The sequence below is a fragment of the Equus quagga genome, chromosome 4 (genome assembly GCF_021613505.1).
Source record: "Equus quagga isolate Etosha38 chromosome 4, UCLA_HA_Equagga_1.0, whole genome shotgun sequence".
Lineage (NCBI taxonomy): Eukaryota > Metazoa > Chordata > Mammalia > Perissodactyla > Equidae > Equus > Equus quagga.
In genome coordinates this window covers 95,895,258-95,910,439 of record NC_060270.1, presented here as the reverse complement: position 1 = coordinate 95,910,439, position 15,182 = coordinate 95,895,258, and the positions used below count along the sequence as shown (strand labels likewise).

At 36.1% G+C, this 15,182-nt stretch overlaps 1 protein-coding gene across 3 annotated transcripts in view; it reads right to left on the bottom strand.

Moving 5' to 3' along the window:
• Positions 1-15,182, bottom strand: part of GALNT13 (polypeptide N-acetylgalactosaminyltransferase 13) — a 465,368-nt gene that overhangs the window by 402,965 nt on the left and 47,221 nt on the right. For all 3 annotated transcript variants that reach the window (XM_046657834.1, XM_046657833.1, XM_046657835.1), the window contains exon 3: positions 6,864-7,109. In XM_046657834.1, the coding sequence (XP_046513790.1) occupies positions 6,864-7,005 (142 nt within the window). In that variant the 5' untranslated portion in view covers positions 7,006-7,109. The remainder of the gene's footprint in view (positions 1-6,863; positions 7,110-15,182) is intronic.

The window sequence follows — 15,182 nt, the reverse complement described above, 5'->3', positions numbered from 1 at the left end:
TAGAAAGACTCATCCATGATTAGAAGCTTGGACTTTCAGCCCCACCACCCCACCCTCCAGGAAGTGGAGAGGAGCTGGAGATTGAGTTAATGATCAATCATGCCTATGTGATGAAGCCTCCATAAAAATCCTAAAAGTGTGGGGTTCAGAGAGCTTTGGGTTGGTGAACACATCTACATGACAAGAAACTGGTGCATCCTAACTCCTTGGGGACAGAAGCTCCTGCCCTAAACACTCTTCTGGACCTCCCCTTAGCTATCTCTTAATATGGCTATTCATTCATATCCTATGTTATATCCTTTATAATAAACTGGAAAATGTAAATAAGTGTTTCTCCAAGTTCTGGAGACATTCTAGAAAATTATTGAACCCAAGAAGGGGATCATGGGAACCCCAATTTATAGCTGGTTGGTCAAAAGTACAGGTGACAACCTGGGATTTGCAATTGGTGCCTGAAGGCGGCGGGGGGTGGGGGGGGGGGGCAGTCTTGCGGGACTGAGTCCTTAACTTGTGAGATCTAATGCCAACTCCAGGTAGATAATATCAGAATTGTAGGATACCCAGCTGATGTCACAAAGAATTGCTTGGTGTGGGAAAAAACACCCCACACCAGTGGTGTTAGAGGTACTGTGTCTGTGAGTAAAGGAGAAACACAAAAGTGTTTTTCCCATATGCTTACTCTGCCTCAGTTTCCTCACATGTAAAAGACAATGAAGAATACCTACTTTACAGTCTTTTGTAAAAAATAACTGAGTTAACAGTTGTAAATAATTTAGAAGTTAATAGCTCATAAGTGTTGTTGTTACTATTGGCTGATGTACTTATCTTTGTTTACATAAACAGCAATTTCTTCTTACATATTTTCTTTTTTTAAAAGTAAATTTCACTTCATTTCCTAAGTATGTGTAATACATTCAAGATTCAAGATCAAGTAAAGTAGGTTTCTTCCCTTCTTGAATAGCATAACTTTATACCCCTTCTGTCCTCTGTGATGCTGAGCAGCGCCTTCTGGAGTTTCTAAGCAGATCCCTTTCCGTCACGTCACTTCCATATCACCACTTCTTATATCAGACTACACATTATCTATGGACTAACGAAAAGCTAGACACTAATACAACTTTCCATAGATTTATTGAAAAAAGTAGCTAGAAACATATGATCATTCATTGAGAGACTAGTATCATTTTTAAAACCATAACTCATATTCATTTCATTTCACAGATGGCAGTTGAGGCCCAGAGAGATTAATTAACTTGTCTGAGGACGTAGGCCCTTACTCGGGGAGCCAGCAGTAGGATCCACTGTTGCACAGGGCTCATGCAAACCTGCCACACAACCTCAAATTTCCTCAAAGTGTTTGTATGTGCACTGCAGCAGCATTGGTCTTTTTAAATACCTATTCCCTCCATATCTATTTTAACTCTTCCATCTTGGGAATAGCACCACTTAAAATTCCACCCCAGTTAGGAGTGAGAAATATCCTTCAGTGCATTTTAGTTCTAGGTGGCCCCAGAGTGGCATAAAAGAGTTAACATGCTCCCCTAGCAAATACTAATGTTACCAGAAAGCAATCCTTCAGAAAATAGGAAAAGAAAAAGTATTCATGGGTATGTATCTCACACTGGTCTATGTGCTCCCATAAAGTCCCTGAAACAATCTTTTTTCTTACACCATCATTCATGAATGGATGTGTAAAATGACAATGCTGAACCAGTAACAAACATTCAGTTATATTCCATACACTCCATGTAATAAAGAAGAGAAGAATATAATCCATTTTAGAAAAAATGTCCATAAAAGTGATAGTTTTTAAGTTTGATATTTAGAGTTTAATAATGTAGCCAACTTTTCCTAAATAATTCCATTCAGTTGTCTAACACATGTCTCAAACTCAACATGTCCAAAACAAGCTCAATGTCCACCCTCAAATCGTCTCCTCCCTCATCCTCCCCTCTCTCAAGAAGCTGGATCAAATAATGCTCTGCAAGAAACCCGAGACTTGTCCTTGACACTTCCCTCTCCTACATCCACCCAAGCCAGTCAAGCATCCAGCTCTCTTACTGCCATATCTCAAATACCTCTTCACTTTACCCGCTTCTCTCACATCTCACTGCCGCTACTCTGCTCTGAGTAGGTATCACTTCCTACACGGAATTCATGGAATACTGCCAAGCTTCCTACCCACCTCTCTGAGGAGACTGACTTTTCTCCAAACCACTCTTTACACAGAATCCCTGGTGATCTTTCCATCACACAATGGTGATCGTCTCTGCTCTGTCTTTAAATCCATTCAGGGGCTTCCCAATTTTTAAATCCCATTCAATGGCTCTTACTCATTCATTTAGCTATCTACGTAATGTAACAGACACACCAAATTCACATCCAAAACAAGCCTAGGACCCTAGTAATGCCCTACGTTCAATCCAAATGCTCATCCCCATCTCATGCTCCTATCTCCCCACGCACACGACAATCAACATCCTAAGTCCCATAATTAGTCTCACTTGCTTTATATAAAGTCTTGTTGCATCTCTATATATTCCTAAAACGTCTGTTTTTAAATGTTAGTTAGTTTTAGCTTTTCAAACTGTATCACGCTGTACATCATCTTTGAAGGACATAACTTTTATACTTACCTTACTATTGTACCATCAAAGTTCATTCATAGTAGTGCAAGTCACTGTAGTTCACTCATTTTGACTACTATATATTATTCTCTTATTGATACACCACTATTCATGCATCAGCTTCTCCATTTATGGGCCTATGGGTAATTTTCAGCTTTTATTTTTATGAACAGTAGTGCTATGAAATATTTGCATATGTGGAAGAAATTTTCTTGAGTATATGACTACCAGTGCTGGGTCATACATGAATGTTCAGATTTCAGAGATAATGTCAAACTGTTATCTAAAATTATCATAAAAATGTGGAGATGCATCACCTCTAACAGTTGGTATTATCAGTCTTTTTAATTTTTGCCAATTGAATGGATATAAATATGTCACTGTAGCCTTGGTCTGCATTTCCCTGATCATAATTAATGCTAAATTTCTTCATAAGTTATTTTGTTATATGTGTTTCCTTTTCTAAGAAGTGTCTATTCATGTCTATTGCCCATTTTTTCCTATTGGGTTATTTGGGCTTTTCTTATTTATAATAGTATACATTTATAGTATATACTAGATAATCTCTCAGTTGCAAATTCTTTCAACATCTTCTACAGTTTATAAATTCTCTTTTAACTTTCTTTAAAGTATATTTGAAAGAACCAACTCTCTGTCTTAATATAGTCAAATTTATCAATATTTTCTTTTATTGTCAATGCTTTTTTGTGTAGTGTTTTAGAATGTTTCCTAAATTCAAAGTCTTATAGGAGCTTAAATTTTTTTCTGCTAAAAGTTTTAGGTTTGTTGTTTACATTAATACATCCAAAGTTTATGACATGAATTAGGCATCCAATTTCACTTGTTTTCTACATGGATTACCATTTTATTTTCAGCTCCATTTACTAAACAGCCCTTCTTTCTGCCATTGATCTGCAGTGTTTCCTCTGTCATATACAGAATGTTCCAGACATGTATGAGTCTACTTCTAGGGTCTCTATTCTGTTGCACTGGGCAATTTCTCTACCCTTTGCATCCCTTTGTGCCAATACTACAGGCTTAATTATTCTAATTTTATAAGTCGTCTGCATTTTTCTCCTTCAGAAGTATCCTGTAACCTTTATAATTCCATTATAATTTTAGTATATTCCTCAACTATTTACTACTTTTGTGTTTTAGACCTCAGTTTAAATGCGACAGTCTCCATGAAGTTTCATCTAATACCCTAGATCCATTTCCTCTACTCAGAGCATCCCTCTTCCTCATTCTAACACCATTACACCCATTATGCCTTGTAATCATTTCTAGACTGCATTTTTACAGAAACAGCGAGAGAAAAATATTTGCTTTATTATTAACTATAAGCTCCATGACAGTAGGGACCGCAGTTCCCTTATATCTCGAGATCTTAGCACATAGTAGGTACTTAACAAATACTTTTTTATTTTTTAAAGAGTCACTTCCTTGATAAAGGGTTACTGTGAATTCTCCACTGAGGGGTTTATGTACATCAACTCATTTAATTCTCAAGGCAACCCTGTGAAGCAGAATTTATAGCCTCTAAGGTTCTCTTTTTTCTTTTTTTTTTTTTTTTTTGCTGAGGAAGATTCACCCTGAGCTAACGTCTACTACCAATCTTCCTCTTTTTTTTTTCATGTGAGCCACTGCCACAGTATGGCCACTGACAGACAAGTGGTGTGTGTCAGCACCCAGGAACCAAACCCAGGTCACCAAAGCAGAGCACAACAAACTTAACCACTAGGCCACCAGGGCTGGCCCTCTAAGGTTCTCATTTTAAACAAGACCATTAAGATTTTGTTAAAGAATCTGTCAAAAGTCACACAACTAGTTCAATGGGGAGGAGGTGAGACCCAGGTTGGTCAACAAAGCCTGGGCTTTTAACTATGTGGTAATTTTAGTATACCACCTGTGAGCCCAGGGGTCCTGATGCTTGGGATTTCTTTTCTCTTTGTCCATCAGGAGGCTATGTGCATTTCTGCTTTTAATTGAGTTATAATTGACACATAACATTGTGTGAGCTTAAGGTGTAAAACATGTTGATTTGATAGGCACTTAAGTCATCAATGATTTGATGAACAGATGAATGAACATCTCCCAAAAATTAATTGAGAGTGTATGCTAATATTGGGTACTTAAAAATGGCTTAAAATTTAGAACTAGAAGGGATCTTAGAAACAACCTAGTCCAAACTCTTTGTTTTAATAATGGAGACACATACATCCAGAAAGAACAATTTTTTTGAAGTTTTTTTCAAAAGGCCTGTTTTTAGCATATTTGGAACATGAAAATTTCAGCCAAGTGCACTTTGCATAGCATCATCTGCCTGTAAATAAATATTACTTTACATACATACCACAAATTCCTAAATAATATTCTGAAATAATAACTAACAATAGAAAATGAACTTAAGACCCTAAAGTATACTTCCATTTGTTTAAGACAAAAATAATGTACAACGTTAAAGTCTCCAATAGAAAGAGAATAGAATTTAATTTTACCATTTAAGTATAAGAAAAAATTACTATTTTTGCCTTGCATCATTAAATTTCACATTTTGAGATTTAAGACATCATTAAGGACTTAAATTAGCAGAACTATACGTTTTTGGTACTGTCACAGCAGAAAAGCCTGTCATAGTTTTGCTGAATCAGACTGTAACATTTTTTGTGACCAATCTAGACGGCTCTGTTCAACAAATGGCAAGGTGATCGTTCCAAGCTGATGTGATCCATCAACACACATTTCTACTTTCAGCCAACCAACAGCTCAACTGAGTCCAATAAAGGAGCAGAAAGGCTGATTTATTCTGGGATTTTAACTAAAGATCAGCAAATCAAGCCCCATGTTCATTTATCAAAAACTGCTGGACTCATCAAGTTCTCCTCTTTGAATAATTCTAGTATAATGGTATAAAAAAATGCATATAAACTACCTAAATGAGTACAGTCACTTCTAAAGTGCTTTTTCCCAATTCTTTGCACTAGTTAAAAACTACAGTGACAGAGTTAGACTCATTTTTAAAAGAGGAAGATAATCAGAATTTCTCCAACTGAACAAGAGCATTATTGCAATCTAAGGTAAACTCAAGATGTCCAAAGTACTCTTTCAACAAAAATTAATTTTTAGAAATGCTCTTCAGTGTTTCCCTAAAGCTCATACAACCAGATAGTATCAATGAAGTTCTGTTTATTAGCATGTTTTGATTAATAAATAATCTCAAAAGTGGCTGTAACATTAAAAGTAGATTATATTCATTGAATAAATGGAAATCTCAACTCAGTAATCTAGATTCGCTTTCCAAAAGTACAAACATTTCAACTGGGACTCAAAGTTTACCTTTTGTCATATTTATGAAGAAAACTTTTGCTAAGCAGAGCGTTAATAAAAACCAGATTTCAAGAAAAAAAGTGATTAATTTCATGAGAATAAAATTAATTGTAAACACACATAAATATTTTAGAAGCACTAATTTTCTAGCAATATTTCAGAAATATATTTATAGATCCAGAAGTCAACAAAAAGCATAGAAAAAATTATTTAAAATCACTCTGCAGGAAACAAATCTTTATGCCTTTACTTAATAAGTCACCATTTATACAAATCATCATGTTTCTTTAGAATTCACTCTTATCTAGTCATTGAAACCAGTCCCTGAAGAAAAAAATATTGAGTTAAAGTAACTTGAAATAACTTGAAATTATCTTTTGTGCATAACACAGGGCAATGATCTGGTGGCCCACAGTTTAATGTGGCCACCAATACGAGTTTTGTTTGAAGAACTGGCTATTTGTTTGTTTGTTTATTGCTTTTAGAAGTCTTCAAGGATGTCATGTGTAGTCCTATTTTGCTACAATTCCCACCATCTCACTTTAGTAGTTTTTCCCTTTTATGTTACGTACTTGGTCTCTAAGGCTCGTGCTTCTGGAAGCCTAACTTTAAAATTCTGTCCCATTTGAATGCTCACTAAAGCGTTCCTTCCATACAGTCACAGATTGTTGGAACTATTGGAACTGGAAGTTACCTTAGAGGTTAGCTAATTCTCCTCATTTCTTCCAACAAGACAACTGAGGCCAAGAAAAGTAAAGTAGCTTTCCTATGGCTAAATACACATTAAAACCAAAATGTTCTTCTAACTCAATAAGCTGAAACGACTCCTATTTTAAAGTTTCACGTTTTGCCATGAGTCAGCATCCTTCTCATCTCTATAAAAATAATATTTGCTTCCAAAGCACTTACCCCTGAGTGCAGGTAGCAGAGATCTCTCCTTCTTGTCATCACATTTGTTACATTCACTGAAGTACAGGAGTAAGAAGACATCAACGAGAACCCACATCAGTGAAGTGGCTAGAACCACCTTGCAGTAAACAAACCTCCTCATGTCTTTCCTTGATTTCTAGTTAATACATAGATTGAAGACAGACGCTACTGTGATAAAACCAAGCCACAGAGGTAATCTCCAGGATAAAAGCAAGATGCATCCCACTGTATTTAAAAAAAAAGAAAAAGAAAAAAAATTAGTTGTTGTGAGTTTGTTTTACATAAAGGAGATATAACATGAAATATGTTCCTGTATATACCAGCACTCAGCCTTCAAATTCGCAATTAAAAGCCCAAACAAAAGAAAGTTGTAAACAAGCCAGGTGGATAAAATTCTAAAGCCATCCCTAGACTTGTCACTACTCTGCTAGGCCCTTGACAACTATCTGATTTCTTCAAATTATATTGTCTTTTCCTTAAAGTACCATCATGATGTTACAGAGCATCAAGCTGTCAAATAGTGCAGTTCTGAATTTATCCTGATTCAGCACTTCCAAGGGGCTGATACTGCTGAAATAAAAATCAGCCTGCGATACAATATATTGCAGTGGCTAAGAGCTGGCCTTTACGCCTGGGTCTATTCACTTTCTAACTGTGGGAGCCTTTCTAAGCTTCAGCTTTCTCATCTATAAAATGAGACTAACAATGCCAAACCTAAATATTTGCTATAAGGATTAAGTACAGTAATGCTTGTAAAGCATCTTGCAGAACAGACAGTTATTACCATTAAGACATAAAACAGAAAAAAAATTCTCAAGATTCTCAAATAGGGCAATTACATGAAATAAATCAACAGTTATTCAGCTTTAAAAACCCCATCTGGTCTGCATAGAAAGTACTCACAACAGATGTGTACTTTAGAATAGACAGTATACATTCAAACAATTTATCAGAGGAGAAACAACATACCAGAGTGAAGTGACTTAAAATTACCACAGCAAGAATTCTAAAAGGCATAACAAAGACTTGCACAATTATTGAGAGATATTCAAAGTAACTGTAGAATTAATACCATATCCATATCTGTTTTACTTATACTACATCGAGCAATAACTACCTGGTTAATTCATTTTCATCTATACAGTTGTAGGGGAGGAAGACAATTCCTCTACCCTCTAGGTCCTTCTGGCTCGTCTAAGAATTAAACTGACATGAAACAGAATAACAGGAGAAAATCAAACAAAGTTTAATAACATGTATACATGAGAGAAACCCAGGAAAACTGAGTAACTCACCAGAATGGCCAAAGCCACCATCTTAAATACCATCTTTAGCTAAAGACAAAGGAGGATGTTGGGGGTAGAGGTTTAGATTTTCAAAAGGGAGGAAGGCAAGTTACTCAGAGATGGAAATACAAATGTTTGATAAACAAGTGTTCTCTGGGCCATCTATAGAAAATATGACCCCAGAGACAGAACTTTGATAAAAATGGGCTTGCTGGTGCCTTTCTGTCTATCACATCTATTTTACATTATACAATCCTTATCTTATGGTATTAGCTCCTTCCTGGAGCAGGCCTTTCTATTTTAGATACTTTTAGGCAGTTGGGAGGAGGTCAAAGTTTCTTTCAGAGTCTTTTGTCCTTAAAAATAATCAAGCCAAAGAGACACATTTCGGAATGGCTAATTCTGATCCCCTACACAGTCAATATATCAAACCAAAAATATTTTCATGTCATTTGCTGCACTTAAAATAATACCATCTTAAGTATAAATTTATTTATATGACTAAGATAACTAACATAGTTCTGACATATATTTGGGGAGAACAGTTATTAACTACAAAGATACTTGGAAATTCCATAAACATTTGTCTCAAAATAAAAATATCAAAGTACAATATGCTGAGGCAGAAGCTCTTTAAATTCACGGCAGCTGACTTTGCATCATAAAGAACACAAATGCTGTCTACTGTTGCAACCCACCCAGACCAGTGACAAATTTAAACTTTACATAAAGTGACAGTTAAAAAATTAATTATTGTAACAAAGGGTTTATGTTCAATATCTACATAAAATTTACACTTATTCAGCATATTCTTTTAAAAAAAGAAAGATGCAAAATGTGCAAATCTAAGGAATACATGATATTTAGAGTTTATTTGTTTGCCTGTTATTTTTTTTTAAATAAAATGGCATGTTAATTATCTAGTTTCCTTCATTTCAACCACACTCTTCTGTAAAAATTGTAACTAAACATTGGAACTCAGTCTTTGAACCTGATAACGAGGGAAGGATTCCTCCACATATATTTCCTGTTACTTTGGGTATGCTTTACTGAATTTGGGATATGAAACAATTCAAACGATCAAATTTTCTTTCTTTGGTCCTAAGATAGAGTAGGTCCCTTAGGTTTATTGTAGAAAAACAAATCCCAAGGAAAATATACATATAACACTAATGGTTACCAAATGGCCATCCCCAGATTTAGAAGGAATACTTCAAAATAAAAGATCCTGTAATAAAGGATCTATATATTATATCAGATCTATATATTATATAAGATCTTTTATTATAAAGGTCTATAATAAAAGACAGAAACAGCACCAGCCCTGGCTCTGCCATAAAATGAGAAGATGACTTTAGGTAGGCATTTTGCCTCTCTGTGCTTTATTTTCTGTACTTATAACATATTTCCCGCCCTATCCACCTCTCAAAATATTGTGGGGTTTAAGTAAGATAAGACCGAGAACATTTTTAAAAGGAAATATGAATATTATTATTATAACAGAAAATCTGAAATCACTTAAGATTAAATATTAAAATGTCTAAGATAAGTCATTTCCTAATAAGAGCCTAACAGTTGAGGTCATTGAGAATTTAATTTAAACTTCAGCTATAATAGAAAGTCAAAATTACATCTTATTGCCACTTCAAGCATTATTCAAATTATTCTAATTTCATAGCCTGCTAGATCTATATATCAAGACATTAACACTGAAAAGTCTAACTTTACTACAGTATTTTATGTAATAAAACTAAGTTACTGTTTAAATGTTTGCTTATTTATGAAACAGTATTATTTCAAGTTTTTAATTCTATCTCTACCTTGAAAACATCTCTACCTTGGAAACATAGTAAATTGTATCATTGATAAGAGTATTATCTGTAGGCACTAGTAAAATAGTAATTTCATATACTGTGTTCCAATATTCTTCTTTTCATGAGAACAAAACTGATTGTGCGGAAGGATGGTACAATATACACAGTAACATTAACCAACGTAAGCACAGTTGGTGGCCCAGGTTTATTTAAGGGAGTCAGCATCTGTATTATGTTTTTATTCCAGGAAGCTCCTATTTATTTGCAAACATTGCTCTGTTTCTCAAGCCAGATCCAAGTTCTGCAATATCCCTGGCTTGCCAAGCAAGCCACTGTGGAGCAGGACCAAGTTTGCATAAACGACAGGTTCTTCTATCCAAAAATATGACCTCTTTTCTAATTGTTTCTGAATCTTTTGAGCACAGTTATTTCCCTCTTTAAGAATATTTCTCTAGACAGGAAAACTTGAAGAGTTAGAGAACTATCAAATACCATCTTGCTAGTCAGAATGCCTCTCCTTTGCTTCTTGCCCACTGAACTAAGTATTGGTATCAGCCAGATACGCTGTTAGATATTACAAGATTTTTGTTTGAAAATATGCACCATTTTTATCATCTTTATCAAAACTGTATTTCAAATACAAAAATGAAATCTAGATAAAGCTTAGGAGTTTATTATTTGTCCCTTTTTCTATGTTTTCAAAATAAGAAGAAAGAAGCTTCTGTTTTTTCCTTTTTAATTAGGAAGTTATCACTTACCTGGGGAGTCTAGTGTAGTTGCTATTGGACATATTTTTATCTGTAGTCATATATTTACTTTGGTAGAAAATTGCATAATAGGTGCACATTTACTCAATCTATTGTACGAAGCTATACTTGAGGCTCACCCACTTGAGGCCCTGAAACTCCTGTGAATAGCAGTGAAGCATGGTCTGCTACAGAGCCAGAAGGTGAGAGGAGAGCACAAAAAGACCAGGCAGGGTTCTGCTCTTCTGTACACAGAGTGGCTAGGTGTTGGAATCGACTCCACAGCACTAAGAACAACAAAGACTTGAGGCTGCCAAAGGATCCTGAAAGCTAGTGGAAGACTGCTGGTCATGCTCCCAGAACTTTCAAGCACCCAACGTACTTTAAACATTTCAAAGGGCCATGCAGGAGCTTCTGTGAGCTGATGACTGGACAATTTTGCAGAGTTTGGTTTAAGGACAAATAAATCTAGAGAGTAAGCATTGAAAAAATATCTTGAATTAGCTACAGGTCTTATTGACAGGAAGACTGACCTTTGTATAAATGAAGATTTAAAATTAAGGTGGACTAGAGCAATCTACCCACAGCCTAAACCAAAGGGTCCACTGTAAAGACCATGTCACACCAAAAGATACACTAAGAGACAAAGAAGCAGACAAAGATAATGTTAAATCAATGCCTTACATGAAAAGATGGTGGAAAAGAAGCAAAAAAATATGCCCTCACTTGCATTTAATCTAAGGAAAGTTTGCATATTCATAAACACAAAATTTGACTATTAGGATGCAACTTAGCATAAGATCTAAAAATATATATTGCAGAGTTACAATGCCGTGATTTGAATCTGAGTTACAATTCTCACTAACTGTATGGCTTAATTCAGGTTATTTAAATGTTCTATGCCTCTGTTTTCCTATTCACAAAATATGAACAGTAGTAGCTACCTCATAAGGCTATGATGAGTATTGAATGAATTAATACATGTAAAGCTCTTGTAACAGTGCCTGACAACTAGGAGGAGCTCATTATACATTAGCTACTATTAGCAGTAATAGTAATATTATCATCAAGAACAGCATTGAAAGAACAAGAAAAAAGAATGAGGATTCTCTTTGCCAATCCTTCTGGAAGCAGTATATGTTCAGTATGTATGGACTCAAGGGGTGGAGAGGCAAGATGAGCATCACAAATATATTTAATATTAAATCACAAATACATTTGATATTAAATATATGTAATATTCATGAGCATTACAAATATATTTTATATTTAATAATCACAAATATATTTAATAGATGTAGTTTCTGATGGGGTATGAGTTACACAGGAATTTATAATTGTGAAAACTCACAGAACACTTAAGATCTGTGCATTTCATTCTATATAAATTATAGCTCATTTTTTTAAGGCGAAAACAAAATGTTTATGTACCTATCATATGATTCTCTGAATTAATCAATTTTTGATTAACTAAAGAAATTATAGCCACAATTGCAGCAGATGAGAGCATTTCTACTTAATACCTTTCTGATCGCATTTCTTACCATTGTTCTCCATGCCAGTGACTCGGGTCTCCTGGCGATTCCTACATTTCCCAATCATGACCTTGTATCAGGGCACGTGCAGATGCTGCTGAGATGGTCACGGCTCCCTGCTCTTGTTTCCTTCAGGTCTTCCTTCCTGCTCAAATGTCAAATCACGGAGAGCTTTCCTACCATCTATACAAAACAGCACACAACCCAGTCCTCTTTATTGCCTTACCTCATTTTATTTTTTTCTTTGTACCTATGACTCCCCCCAACATATTAAAAAATTAATTGGGGTTTTTATTTGTTTATTATTTGTCCCTTTGTCTTAAATAGTAAGCTATCAGAACAGGGTTTCACATCTCTTACATATGCCCTCTCTCACTGCAACATATTTAAGTTTTAAAACTCCAGTGCTGGTTGTTATGGGCTGAATTGCACCCCTTTCCTCCCAAAAAGATTCATATGTGAAGTCTTAACCCCCAGTCTTTTAGAATGTGACTATATTTGTAGATAGGGCCTTTAAAGAGGTAAAGTTAAAATAAGGTAATCCCATATGAGTGGCATCCTTATAAGAGGCCATGAGAATACAGTTACACACAGAGGAAAGACCACGTGAAAACAGAGAAGGTGGCCACCTATACACCACAGAGAGAGGCCTCAGAATGAAATCAACTCTGCTGACATTGATTTTGGACTTTTAAAATCTGTGAGAAAATAAATTTCCCTTGTTTAAGCCACCCAGTCTGTGATACTTTGTTATTTCAGTCCAAGCAAACTAATACACTGCTTAACTCCAACTTTCCCCTACTCCACTCCTACATGCAAACAGATGAACATAGCTAGTAAGAAACTGCAAAAATATGCTGCTGCCTGTTCTCATTTTAAATCTATGAACTCACACTACAAGTGGACTCTCAACGCTTTGCAGCAATCCAGCTGCAGCTCCTAGTCAAAGCAATCTCCATCCCTCTGACAATTTTCACGCTTTGTTTGCCTTCCTCAGATGGCCATCTCCATACTTTTTCCTCTCAGCTCATCACCACACTTCCACATTTAGCAGGGAAGATATAAACAATCAGAAGAGAATTGTGTATATTACTTTGTTGAACGTACCAACTTGCTTGTTTAATGTGATCCAGAATCTTCATGCTTAAAGCTCCCACTGGAACACTGTTCCTTAAATAATCCAGTGGCATACCCCTTCACCCTTTATTCAGGTTTCTGTTCACATATCCCCAGAGGGTTCTTTTCTGGACCAACTTATCTAAAATAATGCCCTTCCCCTACCTATGCCATATACTTATGTAGTTTATTCAGAGTACACATCATCAGTACATGTTAATTTATTCATTGTCTTCCCCAACGGAATGAAAACTGAAAACATTAAACATTCATTTGGTTGAGCCATGGGTGAACAGTCACACTAAACTAAAAATAAAGGCAAACTTGTTCACAGGCATAAAGCTGTTCTCTCCCTCCATGCCCTCTGACACCTCTGGTCCCCTCTACCTCAACCTTGGCAGGTTTAAGAAAAAAAGATGATAAAGGTGAAGTTGAGTGTCCTGTCACCAGAGTGGACAGAAGGCCATATGTACCTGTACAAGTACGGCTCAGAAGGGGATAGTGGGAGTATGGCTCCCATGTACAGCTCTGTTTGAGTATGGCTCTATTTGGTACAGGCACCAAGTCACCATCCTACTCAGTCTCAGGTTAGAGTGTTGCTGTTCTAGTCCAATTAGCCACTTCCGGCCACACCACTGTGGCCCATGAAACTAAATTAGGTCATGTTTTCTGACTTCCAGGCCATCCACAGTCTGATGATGGTGTGACTTTTGCCACAAAGGCCACTTAACAATGGAATATCAAGGTATTAGATAGATTTTTTCCATACTCCCTACCATTCAAAGTTTTTTGCTGAATGTTGGAATGACTTCCTCAAAAACTGACTGAAAAAGATATCTGACCAACCTTCTAATCACCTCCTCATCCACCCACCTGAGCAAGGCAGTTGGCTCACTAAATTTGGCCTTCCCCCAAAAATGTTAATCTTCTCTTGACCACCTATTGAGTAATGATCAGGATGAAATAGGTGGGGAATTATATAAAACTATTTTGAAAATATGGGATTCCACCCTGTCCATTTCTGGACATGGTGCATTTTTCTTTCCCCTAATAGCAACCCCAAGCCAGCTTGATTGGTATACCTCCAGCTAGTAGCTCAGCCGAAAGTGGGCCAGGAGCATTCAAACTTAATTCTGACTCAGCTCCCTGGATTCTCTTGTTGGCTTCACATGGTCCTAGACTACGAGGATAATAAGCTCTTGTTTGTGTTCACTGTAAACTGAATCCCCCTAGAATGGCCCATGTGAGCCAATATAGGAGATATCTGTAATTTTTGTAAAAATGTCTTTGTCCCATTCACATTTAACTCTTCTATATGAAAGGTCTGGATCAGAGGAACAGGTGATTGAAAAAAAGAAGTGAAGTTATATTTATTGAGCTGGGACACACCAAATTTCATGGCTATGGAGGGAGAGTAACAATCTGACACTTGAGGAAGAAACAGATGGTATCCTAAGAGGTAGAGGGAAGGGGCGGGTCAATTCGTGTTCTCTCTGTCATCTAGATCCAGCATGAAGCCTAGCAAAATAATCACATGGCATACCTGAGTGAAGCAGCTTCTGTGGCTGGCCATCTGACTGCTGTTTCATCTGTCACCTAAACTTAGTCTCAGAGGAGTAGAGTTGATTTACAGTCTTCTATAGGTTTGAATTTTAATATAAGCATGTATTACTTTCAGAATAAAACTATTACTTAGTTATAAGAAGTAAAGTATTCCTTTCATTTATCCTACAGATGCAATTGAGCTGTCTATACAGATGCCAACACTATCCTAGGCACTAAAGATTAAAACTGATAGAAA